We start from the raw sequence: 12,981 nt of genomic DNA, 5'->3' as shown, positions 1-12,981 counted from the left end.
GACGCGGGCACCGTCTGCTCATGCTCAGAGTCCTCCCGCAGTCCTCCCCAGCCTCTCCCTTCGCTGCGGGTCCTCCCACAGCCTTCTCCTGTCTGTTGAGCTGCTGGACTGCTGGGAAGCTCGGCTTGCAGCCCCAGGGAAACAGATGAGGGGAGAGACCGTAGAAGCAGCGTCCAGTTCCTGGCGTCCCAGGCCTCCCTGCCCTGGTCGTAGGTGGCGCCGGCCAGAAGTGGCGAGTCACCCAGACAGGGCCATGGGTGTCCTGCTGCAAAGGAGGGAAACAGAATCATGAGAACACCCACCGCCCTGCGGAGAGCCGGTGCACGTGGTCGGCAGTGCAGGTCCTGAAGAGAAAAATCACTGTGTGGCCCGCCCTCTCATTCTGTCCTTAGTGGCCGATGTAAAGTATTCTACACTGCACTTAGATGACTCATCTCACTGACATGCAAATTTGAAGTATTACTAAATTCCCGTCCCCCTTATTTTATCCATTTTAGTACATGCCTATCTTGGGGCCAGTGGGCACTTGGCAAAAGAGCAACTGGGTCTCATTTGCATTTGCATCACCCACGAGGATTTCTGCTGGCACCCGGCGAACGCCAGGCCGCAGGGAGAGCCGGCACGTGTCCCAGGAGCTGAGCCGCTCCTGACTGCCTGGGAGACCACACGCTGCCTCCAGGCTGCTGGGAGTCAGCCTGCGGGGCTGTGAGCAGTGAGGGGCAATGCCCGGGGAGTCTGCAGGGATGGCAGACCAGCATGAGGGGGAGAGCCGGAGTTAGGAGGCAGGAGGCCCCTGTGCTGTTTGCCACGCTTTCCCGAGCTCCCTGGGGGCTCCTTACTCTTCGGCCTATAGAAACGGGGGGCAGGAGGGCCTATTTTCTCCCCCACCACCACATCAAGCTCAGAGCAGTGCCATTGTAGAGAAGAACCTGCTTCAGTTACCCCGTCGAATTTGTGAGACAGGCTGGAGAAGCGTTGCCTTACAAAGTGAAGGACAGATGAGTGTGCCCTTCTCACTCTTGAGCACATGTCCTTTCTCCCCTGAATAATACACGTGTATTTCATGCATGTAGCATCAAAGCTGATACCTCTGTGTCCTTCCGAAGTTCACTCAGACACCCCCGATTTTGGAAAGCCCTTTCCAGCCCTCCTGGCGGAAGTCAGGGCCTGCCCAGTTCTGCCCACAGCCGCCTCTCCACGCCCTGGAACGCGTTTCTTAGGCCTTGCCCTCCCTGTTGTCCATCTTTTCTGCTCAGGAGGGCGGGGGTCTGTCCCTGCCAGGCTGGCCCCTCTGCCTCTGGGACCCACAGGGACAGGAGACTGCAGAGAGAGAACGCCGGGTTATGGTGTGGGGTGGTCACTGGCCTTCTCAAAGGCCCACGGCAGTCCTACGGCTTCATCATGCTTCCTCCATGTCTCAGGGTCTCACGCAACCACAGTTCCGTAACAGGATGTTCTGCAGGCCAGCGGAGAGCCATTAGAATTAAGGAGATCCGTTAGAATTAAGGAGATCCGTTAGAATTCACATTCCTGCAGAGCAGCCGTTTTGAAGAGGTCGTAAAGGACTTTGAAATGTGTTCCAGTAGCCCGCAGTCATCCCGTGTCACCTGGAAAATGAACGTCCGTGACCATTTACTAGGAGGGTGCTCAGCGAGGCTCTGGTGAGACGGTTGGTGCACCCACCGCGTGGCATGCAGGGCAGGGCAGCCCAAGGGCCCGGAGTGCCTGCGTTGCGGGTCCAGATTCCCATCCTGGCTGCGTTCACCAGCCATGACCCCACGTGAAATGCTGATTTTGTCTGAGGCGCGATTCATCTGTAACCAGCAGTGTTCATGCATAGATGCTTGGAAAATGGTAGATGCTCACTGAACATTTTTCCTCTTTCCTTACTAGGATGGGGATGTACTTTCATTTTGCCTTATTGGTCATTAGGATGAAAAATAAATTATTTTCAGGTATTTTGTCTAAATAAACCAGGAAGAAAAAAATGTTCTCTGTTTCTATCCTATCTCATGAGCACCTAATCTGGGAGAATACAGTGTTTCTCTTTGGGGAGCGTGCGGCAGTTTCAGTGGGAGAATTTTTCCCTGTTTGGGACTGTACTGCCCATGGCAGTAGCTCAGAGGTCCCCGACTTCCAGGATACAATGCCCGATGCTCTGAGGTGGAGCCGATATGACAGTAGGAGAAATAAGTGCGGAGTAAATGGACCGTGCTTCAACCAGCCTGAAGCCTTCCCCCACGCCCAGGCCGTGGAAACACTGTCACCCATGAAACCAGCCACAAAGGATGGGGATCGCTGGACAGCTGAGACGTTAAGTGCCAAATATGACTGTGACAATGAAACCAACCAACCACCAACAACCCCCCAAAAAGAGCCCCAAGTAACAGTGAAGGCGTGCAGAGGTACTGAAGCCCAAGCAATGAGAAGGTGGAAATAGCATTGCTCTGAGTCAGACACTGTCCACGGTTCCCCTGTCACCAGACAACTGTGACCTCAGAAGGAGCCTTAAATGTCCCAAGATTTCAGAGTCTTCTGTGGGGCCCTCCCGAGTCTGCTACCCTGAGCAGGGTGGCCCTGGTGCTGCAAACTGAAGTGTGAACCCTTGTGAATCGTGGGTTTCTGCAAAACTTTGGGAACCTGCACGTAGCCAGGCACCAAGAGCGTGCTTCTCAGCACTGTCTCCCCAGTGTACTGAGCCACACATCCCTAACAGGAAGGGCTGCCATCAGTCCATCTGAAGTACAGCCTAAGGCTTCCCTGGCAGCTTAACTGGTAGAGAATCTGCCTGCCATGTGGGAGACCCGGGTTGGATCCCAGGGTCGTGAAAATCCCCTGGAGGAAGGCATGGCAACCTGCTCCAGTGTTCTTGCCTGGAGAATCCCATGGACAGAGGAGCCTGGTGGGCTACAGTCCATGGGGTCTCAAAGAGTCAGACACGACTGAGCGACTGATGCACTATATCCCTGGCACTTCCTTGGTACCGCTTGGGGGCCACATGGCCAGCAAGCAGCAGCTCGTGATGCTGAACCGCCATCACGAGCTGCTTTGGTCTCCTTGCAAAAGCGTTGGGAAGCCCGGGCAAAGTGTGTCAGGACAGAGGTACCCGGTGGAGTCAGATGGCAAGAAGAGAAAGGAGAGGAGCACCAGGAATCACCTTGTGTGTGAGGAGTTTGGAGCTGCCGTAATGTCAAGCTCCTAGAGCCTGCCCCCACTGTAGCCGAACAGTCTGGGTACAAGGTGAGCTTATCGCCACCATTTCTGAGGCGGTATTGTTCCGTGCCTCTCTGGTTACTCAGGACACACTCATGGAGCAACACTCAGCCAGCCAGTTATCACTGAGTACTCACTACATGCCAGGCGCTTGCCCGCTGCTGGGAGCTTGGCAGTGAGGAGAAGCAGGAGCTTATATTCTGATGGGACGGGAATGTGCCAGATAGTATGTGTAGGGCTGAAAACAAGGAGATGACTAACGTACTCCTTGCTGTCAAGGAGCTTACGATCTAGGAAAAATGCAACACATTTATTGTTGGGGTGCTTTGGACTAATGTTCGCTTTTTTCAGGGAAACTTTCTCCATTAAAACAATGATTTTAAGTAAGTCATTATATTCTTAAGTGTAGTTTTAATATACTCCGGTGCCAAATATTTCCCCTCGACACACGAAGTACATTCTATTTTACAACATGAGTCAAAGAGGAAATGAGAATAACTTGAATGGTTTCTTCAACAGATTTCATCAGATATTGTATTTTTTTAACAATAGGTATCATTGGGGAGATAATTTAGGCCTAATCTTACACTTTATAGAATTTTCTTGGGAAAGCGTCAATAAGGAGGTGAAGGAACAGGTGATAGTTTAGGTAAATAGGTTAAACTGAATCTCAGAAACCCTGACCAGTCTCTTCTCACCCTTCTCTAGTAGCAGCAGCGATAGGATGAAACTGTGGTATGATTTACCTTAATTAGCACAGCAATTTGCCTCACATTTTCAAAAAGTGCTAATAGATGTTAACTCAAAATAGATTAAAATACCAGACAGATTGCTACTACCTTAAAAAGAGTTATAATAATTTTTAAAATGTAAATTATGGTTATACAGTCTTTGGGAGAGAACTATAAAATCCAATTTTTCTTACATTTAAAAAAAAAACTCTGTAGTACATGCTTTTTTTCCCCCTTTAATCACAGTAATTTCTCCAAATGACACTGCTGAGTATTTCTCTGAGACAATCCACTGCATTTCTCAAATCTTATGTGTAATATAGAAATTGCCATTGATAGTTTGCAGCAGAGGAAAAAGAAATTAAGAACAGACAACCAAGGATCATGGGAAAAATTTTTTTAATTCATCTTCATGTTCCGTTTTTATGTTACATACATTTTATGAGTTGGAACAGAGAATAGTTCTCTTCATTCCAGCAAGTGGAGCTGTGCATGACAAAGTGTCTACAGAAACACATATGTAGGCCTGAGGAGCTGAAATGATTTGGACCGCCCCAGTGTCTTACACCCAACTTTTTCTCTAAGGCACCAAACTGCTTTTGGAGTCTATACAAAGAGGTGAGCATAGTGTATACTTGTGAGGAGTAAATGAAAATAGCTTCAGTATAAAATGTGTCACACCTTATCGCCAGGAGACACTATAAGTAAAAGATAGAACCCTCCCTAGTGGGAACACATGTATTTCCCCAGGATAGCTTCTACCAACAAAGCCCTGAAATGGAGGATTTGCATTTCCCCTACTGCTTTATTTTCTGGAGTTTACAGAGCACAGCAAACGGACTGCTTAGAAGACACATTATGTCCACAGAGGATTACCTGTAGCATTTTTTATACAGCTACACAAAACCAGATGACTATCCTTTTTTAACCCACAACCTATGAAAGCCAGAAATCTAGCCCACTGTGTATTCTCAGCTATAGGTGGGCCTTGCTTTATGCAACAGAAGAAGGTAGGCTGAATTTCAGTAAGTCAGGGATATAAAAACACATTAAGAGAGCTGACTGACTAAATTAACCCTACCATGAGTCTTTGCTAGAGTCGACAGTTAACCCCTAACTGAAGCTAATTCACGTACTTCATAAATCGGTATCTTCATGTATCAAGTTCGCTTAAGGTGAATTTTCTCTCTCTTCATGCAAAGCAGCTGTCACACAGTGATACTTTATCTTTATAAAACTTGGGCCTCCAGAACAAAATGCCTGTCAGTCCTTGGTGTAAAACTTTGTACAGGCCTATGATTAGAAAAGATGTATTGTAGAAGACAAGCCCATCTTTATGGTGGGTTTAGAGGTTTTCTCTTCTGCCTCTGTTTTTCAGCTATTTTCAGTTAGTTGTTTCTTGAATGCTAGGTGATTTGGGCCACATTTACTTTCTCTGCCATTTGAGGGAGATTTTCTGAAAATCCTTCGGCCAGGTGACTTCAGCTCTCCCTGAGTGAGACCGGCCTCCTTCTAAGTTTATTTGTGGAAGCAGGGAAGAAAGTAACCTCACCCACAGCCTGGGGGGAACATCAGGTAAAGGAAAGGGAGGGTTTCCTAAAAGTGGCTGTTGAAAACCCGGACTGTGTTACTAAGAAAAGTTTTGGACTCTTCTCCAGAGAGCATTAAGATAGATTCTTCTTATATATGAAGTATATTATCAAGGTTGCTTCTTACCCTGTGGTGATAGCTAATGTTCAGTTCAGTCGCTCAGTCGTGTCCGACTCTTTGCGACCCCATGAATCGCAGCACGCCAGGCCTCCCTGTCCATCACCAACTCCCGGAGTTCACTCAGACTCATGTCCATCGAGTCAGTGATGCCATCCAGCCATCTCATCCTCTGTCATCCCCTTCTCCTCCTGCCCCCAATCCCTCCCAGCATCAGAGTCTTTTCCAATGAGTCAACTCTTTGCATGAGGTGGCCAAAGTACTGGAGTTTCAGCTTTAGCATCATTCCTTCCAAAGAACACCCAGAGCTGATCTCCTTTAGCATGGACTGGGTGGATCTCCTTGCAGTCCAAGGGACTCTCAGGAGTCTTCTCCAACACCGCAGTTCAAAAGCATCAATTCTTCGGTGCTCAGCTTTCTTCACAGTCCAACTCTCACATCCATACATGACCACTGGAAAAACCATAGCCTTGACTAGCTGGACCTTTGTTGGCAAAGTAATGTCTCTGCTTTTCAATATGCTGTCTAGGTTGGTCATAACTTTTCTTCCAAGGAGTAAGTTATCAAGGTTTATTTCTGAAATATCTCAGAAGTTGAACAATATTGAACATCACTGTAGAGAACTGGTCACCCTGCCATAGCATTAATTGATTCAGTAAATGATCATTTATTGAACATCAGCTCTACTATAGGAACCAGCATTTGAGGACTTTTTATGTCAGTCACACTGTTAGGCATATTATTTTATCCTTGTAACATCCTATGACATCGGTACTTTTATCCTGTTTTTACAGTTGAGGAAACCAAATTTTGAAGTGAAACCAGGATTCTGACCTGTGCCTGGTTGACTCCAAGGTCAACTATAGTCGCCACGTTGCTTCTCTGCTTTGTACACAACTCTGTAGTCTTATTAAAAGAAAAGGCAGTGTCTGGTGCCCAGACTTTGGTTCAGGTAGAGGAGAGTCGAGTGGAGAGATGACTGGAGCAGTGTGAGGGCACTGAAGCTAGAGGCCTGCAGGTGCTGCCATGGGTTCAGAGCAGGAGTGCCCAGCGCACCTGCGCCGAGGGTCGGCGTGGCCAGGGGATGTTCCCTGAAGGAGCGAGTCCCTGTGCTGAGGATGGTTCTTGGGGAAGTTGCTGGTCTTGGTCAGTAGTGCATTAGTGTCTGGCAGCGCTTTGCTCTTGGGTTTCTGTTTTTCGTTTGTAGTTATTGTTTTCTCCTTCGTTCACTAAGAAGTTAGTCTGGCTCATGAATGACAAAACAATCATGGTTCTTGTGGATCTTACATTGGAACAGGAGCAGACATTAAATAAAGCAATTATAAACTGACTTTTGAAGGTACTATGAAGAAAAAGTAGGCAGTGTTGGAAGAGAGAATAACCTGGAAGCCTCGCCTGATTTGAGGAGGGAAGCAGGCTGAGGGCAAGGATCGAAGCTCCTTGGGGAAATGACACTGACCTGAGAATGAGGAGGACTAGCCATGGGAAGGGGGTTCTTAAGGGGGAGGTGGCTTTAAAAGTATTCCAGATAAAGAGAATGGCAGGTGCAAAGGTCCTGAGGCCAGAAAGGACTTGGACAGCTTGATAACTTGACATTAGGTCAGGTGATTGGATAATATCAAAGATGTACCGGAGAGACGGGCACAGCTAGGTGACACAAGACTTTGTCAGTTACTGATCCAAGCAGACTCAGCTCAAGCTAGACTTAGGTAGAATTCAATGTTTTAAAAAGTTACATTGCTTAGAAATCCTTATAAGGTCAGCAGTTGATATTCTCAATTCTGATTTGTATATCAGTTTTTCTTTTTATTCAAAATCATTTTCTTCATGTTTTTGTAAACAAAAGTCATATATTGTAACACAGATTGAACTGCATAGCTTGGTTAAATTTGGAATGACAGTTGATTTCAGTACAAGAAAGTCTTGAATAGAAATTCTGACAAAAAATAAGCATCATCAGTGCAATGTGGAAATATCAACTCTGAATTTAACAAATACTACATGTAACATAGTTTAACAAAACACCATGTTATTTTAGAAAAGTGCAGAGGACTTAATGTCACGGTCAGCATACTCCCAAGCTGGCTTTCAAAGCAAATTGCAAGGGTCTGATATTGTTTGAGGTTTTTCCTGATGGTCCTGATCCTTTCAGTAGTGGACAGACATGGAAAGGAAGCACAAAAACGTGTCTCAGCAGAACCTTCTTGCAGACCAGCTTATTCAATATAAATGAAACATTATTGTATTTGAAAATGCCGAAGTGTTCGATAAAGATTTTAAATAAAGCAAGCTAAAAGTTGCAGTTCTTAGGTTAATCATTTATTTATCTGAAGGATGAAGGGAGCTGTCTGCTTTTGTGATATGAACTGCAATCAGCTTAAAAATAATTGACAAATTAATCCCTTCACAGCACAGCAATTGAAAAGGTGTTAGTTTTAATTAGGCCTGTCTGATTGCCTTGTCTAATCAAGAATCAAGGTGGTGTCTTTGATGGTTAAGGTCTATTGGGGCCATCTCTGACCTGCCAGCCATGTATGTTTTAGTGATTGATTCCTCACATTTTCAGCCCTTTTCCACGAAGGGACCTGAGGTTTGCCAGGACCTTAACATTTAAGGGGAAGAAAAATAAACGTTTTGCCCAGCACTCCTATTCAGAGTCCCGTGCATCCTCTCCGGCAGTCTATGGTTCTCTCCTAAAAAAGCTGCCAGGTGGGTGGCAGAGTCAGAGGTACATGAGAGTGTCTCATGCTGCCTCCCCTCCCAGGCACTCACCCTTCAACGGACACACTTCAGCTCATTTATACTCCTAGAAAGCGCTAACCTCCCGATACCTTACATCTTTTAAAAAAAAAAAAAAAAACGTAGGGGGAACATAGTACTTAGTACTACTTAGTACTACACAGAACTTAGTAGTGCTTAGTACTACGTAGAACTTAGTACTACCTAGCACCACGTAGAATGTAGTACTTAGGGCAGGTCTTCCCAGCAAACACTTGCTGGCGCTGCTGAGAAGGACGAGGGGCGGTCCTGGTGCCTGTGTGTGACGGCAGCTCTTGTTCACTTGCAGGTCAACGAGGTGACGGTGGAGCAGCTGGTGCAGCAGTACCCGCACATCACCTTCAGCACCGTCCTGCAGGACTGCAAGAGGACGCTGGAGAGGGCCTACCAGATGGGCTGGACACCCGGCGTGTCGGCCGCCTCCTCCTAGGGTGCGGAGCTGGGGCAGGCGCCCCGGCCGAGGTCGCGACTGTGCTGTGTCCCCGCTGTGTACCCCCGCCTGTGTGTATCCGCGTCTCGTTTGCATACTGCATAGCGTCAGTGCAGTTGCTATTTGTTCCCAGGTGAGCTGGTCTTTTTGTCTTAAAAATGAAAGATTTTGACAGGCACAGACCTTTAGTTTTTAAGTTCAAAGGCTTATTTCTCTAATTTTGTTTAACTGTAGAATAAAAAAAACCAAAAAGGATCCATTATTTTGAGCTTCTAATTACTGCCACTGGAGATGCCCCCAAATGAAGGCAACTGCCTTCTTATTTGATGAGAAAGAATTGTGCAGTTCTGCGGATGGTGACCAGAGGGGAGTGACGTGGCACTAATTAGAAGCCTGAGAACTAGTGCGTTTCAGGATTTCAAGCACATCCACGGGTGTCGGTTCTCATCCTGTCTCACACGTGCACACACACACACACACATGCACGCACTTCCTCCCTGGTCATTTTCTGACACGGGCCCTTCTCCAGGCCCCGCCCTCCCCTGCCACTCCCCCTAGCACACCGTCCCCACGGGGCTCCCCACCTGCCGTCCAGTGGGCAGCTTAGGGACTAGAGAGAGCAGGGCCTTCTGTGAAGTTTCCGTGTGGAGTCCGCGATCTGAAACCCGCTGGCCAGCTCACAAAAGTTAATTATTCACTATTCTACCAAATTCTCTGGAGTACTGAGTATTTTGAGTTTTACGTTAACATTGTATTAGCTTTTATTTCACGGATAGTAACTGGTCCAGATATTTTAATGATATTTGGAACTAATCTTAGCATTATTCACATTAAAGTCACCAGTGTAATTAATAGTGTGCAGTTATTTAAAAAAAAAAAACTGTACAGATCATTTAATTATTTTTGTTAATTTGGTAATTATGAAAGTATATTTCTGAGATTCGGGGCTAGTCACATTAATAGAAGATTAATGAATGAGATATAAGTAGACAATCTTTCTATTGATTTTTTTTTCTTTTTGCTTTGCTTTGGGCTTTAGAACAGGTTTTTTGGAGATGTGCATGTTATATTTTTCAATAGTTCTTATGCTATTGCAAAGATCTATTGCTGGTTAATGTATGAGTTTAGAAGAAAAATTAGAAAATCTTTTCATTAAGATTCTGTTTACACTTGTCAGAAATAAGCATTTATTTGTTTAATTAAAGATGTCCAGCTTTCAGTTTAGGCAATACCTATTAGTAAATGAATATACGTTTTGATTTCACACATCTTTACAATTAATTCATAGTAGGGACTCAGGCTCATAATAACCTTTCCTATGTCTTGATTTATAATCAAGACAGCAGGGAGCCTTTTTAAGCTAAAGCGTGATTATCTTTCACAGTAGTTAGATATACAAAACCCTGACTTGTGAGTTTGCTATTTATTCTTTCTCATTGTGGACATAATTGTTTTTTTTTTTTTTTTTTGGTCTTTAACAGATATACTCAGATTTGAATTTCACTTTATAGAAGTCCCAGTGTTGCTAAAATGATACTAGCTGTAAGAAGTGAAAAATAGCTTTACATTCAAGTACCATTCACTTATTTATAATAACTCTTTTTATGTAAACAACTATTTCCTTTGATCATGTCAACATGTTTCTGATGTGGCATGTTTTTGCTTTTAATTCCAGTCAGTTTGGAAAATCTAGTCGCTAAGCACCAAAAGTATTTTTTCCATCACTAAATGGGTTACTAATTTAATTTGAAGGGAATAAAATTTATGTAATAAAAAAAGCTGTTTGCTATTAATAAATTGTAATTCTTCTTACACATCCAACTGTATCGTCTTCATATTCATTTCCCCACCACTGAAAAATATCTTAATTCACAATATTTTAACTGGTTTTTAATCCAAAACTAATTTATAAGACGACATGTATAGTAATAGCTTGAGTGAATAAGCAAAAGTTTAATTTTTATATATGTCACACTATATTTTAAATAGTTAAAAAGACAGAAGAGGGGAGAGCCATCAATGATATAGATGGTGCCATTTCAGTTCAAAGTTGTAATAATCTTGGGAGTGTTACAGTTTGGTTGTCAAATGGTTTTGAAAGTGTATAATTGATTTTGTTGAAATGCTGCATTGTTTGAATCTGAAGTACAGCACTATGACATGCTTTAGCCTGGGGGGTGGGGTGGGGTGGGGGCTTGCACTTATTCTTTAAGATGGCGATGAATCCGGAAAGCCAGATGCATCATACCCTGGAAAACTGCTTTGGTGCATTTGTAGGAATCTGTAGAAATACCATATCCAGCCTCAAAGCACTAATCTCAAAAGCAACCAAGAAAACATCACCTTGAATGATCCTGTGATGGTTGTTGAATGTGTTCTCATTAGATACTTTGAAATAAGGCTTAAAATGAACTTTTTCCTGGGCAATCTAAAGTTTCTTTTTTTGCTTAGAATGTCATAAATATATGTGAACATGTTTAACGCAGGGCTTTTTATCCTCTCTAAAATGTCAACAGTATTTTCAGAATAAAGACTATATGAAATATATTGCGGTAGTGGAAAATTCTGGTCTTTTGTCTTTAATGTCTTTTTGAGTGGATAAAGGAAATTCATCCAGTTTGTAGTTTCTATATTTCTGTGAATCTTTTGACCTTCGACGGGTTGCAATAAAAGAGAAAGAAAACACAGTGTCTTTTGTTTTCTTTTAGAGACAATAAATGGCCTCCCTCATGCTGGCTGGGTGTGGGGCCTGAAGCAGTCCGTGTCCTTGTGTGTTTCACTGTAGACTTTATGGAGATTCAACTAACTCAGAATAATAAACAAGACTGAATTTAGGAGGTTCTCAGTTGGCCAGTGAGTACTGAGATAAGATTGAAAACCTCAAGGATTTAAATAATAGGTTTGTTTAAAATACCATTTTCTAAACACTCATTCATTTACTTAGCTTTTTTTTTTTCTCAAAGTAAATAAATTTATTGAGTTAAAAACATGTGTCAGGCACTGGGCATTTAAAAATAAATAAAACTCCTTGCCATCTTGAAATTGCTCATAGCCTAGCAAGAAGATATTCTTAAAAACTAGCCATAGCAGTGGAGCACAGTGGATGTAATAATTAGAGGGAGCACAACTCAGAAAGGCAATGCCCTTTTCCAAAGAGTGAACTAAAATAAGGAAAAACAGAAGTTGAAGAGGCAGACAGTAAGAAAAATTACCATTTTCAGCCTTGGCTATTTATAGGTTGTTTTCTAAAAGAGGAGTCTCCTGAAAATCGGCGTCACTGGCTACCATTCACGTGGGCTCATCTGAAACTACAGTATGTGCATCACTTGTGTTGCGTAACTGTATTTCTAAAAGGACTCATTACAGGAGTTCCCACTGCCCAACAAAAGCAGACAGAAATCATCCCAACCAACAAACAGCATGCCAGCAAACATGAACTCACTATCTAAATCATAGAGGACAGCAGGAATAAGCCAGCATTACACAAATCCATAGGGGAAAAAAAAAAGACTAGACTCCCATCCTCAAAGGCTTCAATGTTAAAGGCTAAGATACATAATTCAGAATAGATGTTTGAAATATTAAAATATATTAAAAATTATTTATAACACGTATAAGGAAAAAAACTACCAAAAGATGAACAAAAATATTTTTTAAATAAATAAAATTTCTAGAAATGAAAACATAATTGAATGTTAAAATGGAAAGGCATTAGAAGAAAGGATTCAGCTGTAGAGAGAATTCATAAACTGAAAGGTAGAGCTGAGTAAAAGAAAACTTTAAACAAAACCATATTTTTTTTTCCTTCGTGTGGATAATTTCCATATGGATGGCTGAGAGGTTAAGACACACGGGACATATTATGAGGCTCTCCCACATATCTATCTAATCTTGCAGAGGAAAAAAAAAACAGAACAAAGGAATTGCATTGTTTAAAATTATAATGGTGTTTAATTTGTTTATGAAGAAAAAGAAAGATTTTAGGGAAGAATCTCAAAGGCTTAATTTCAGGTTAATTTTGAGATGCTTATTAGACATCCAAATGAGTACACTGAGTTACGCAGTTTGATACAGGAGCTCTGTTCCGAGGAGAGGTATACAGATGGCATTTTAAACCATGAG

At 43.4% G+C, this 12,981-nt stretch overlaps 1 protein-coding gene across 1 annotated transcript in view; it reads left to right on the top strand.

Annotated features, from left to right (window-relative positions):
• FBXL17 (F-box and leucine rich repeat protein 17) overlaps positions 1-11,544 on the top strand; it is a 522,649-nt gene extending 511,105 nt beyond the window's left edge. The window contains exon 9 of the mRNA XM_024995338.2: positions 8,719-11,544. Within this exon, the coding sequence (XP_024851106.1) occupies positions 8,719-8,859 (141 nt within the window). The 3' untranslated portion in view covers positions 8,860-11,544. The remainder of the gene's footprint in view (positions 1-8,718) is intronic.
• The last annotated feature ends 1,437 nt before the right edge of the window (positions 11,545-12,981 follow it).

The sequence above is a fragment of the Bos taurus genome, chromosome 7 (genome assembly GCF_002263795.3).
Source record: "Bos taurus isolate L1 Dominette 01449 registration number 42190680 breed Hereford chromosome 7, ARS-UCD2.0, whole genome shotgun sequence".
NCBI classification, from domain to species: domain Eukaryota; kingdom Metazoa; phylum Chordata; class Mammalia; order Artiodactyla; family Bovidae; genus Bos; species Bos taurus.
Note: the sequence above shows the minus strand (reverse complement) of the source record. Positions and strands in the feature narration are given on the sequence as shown.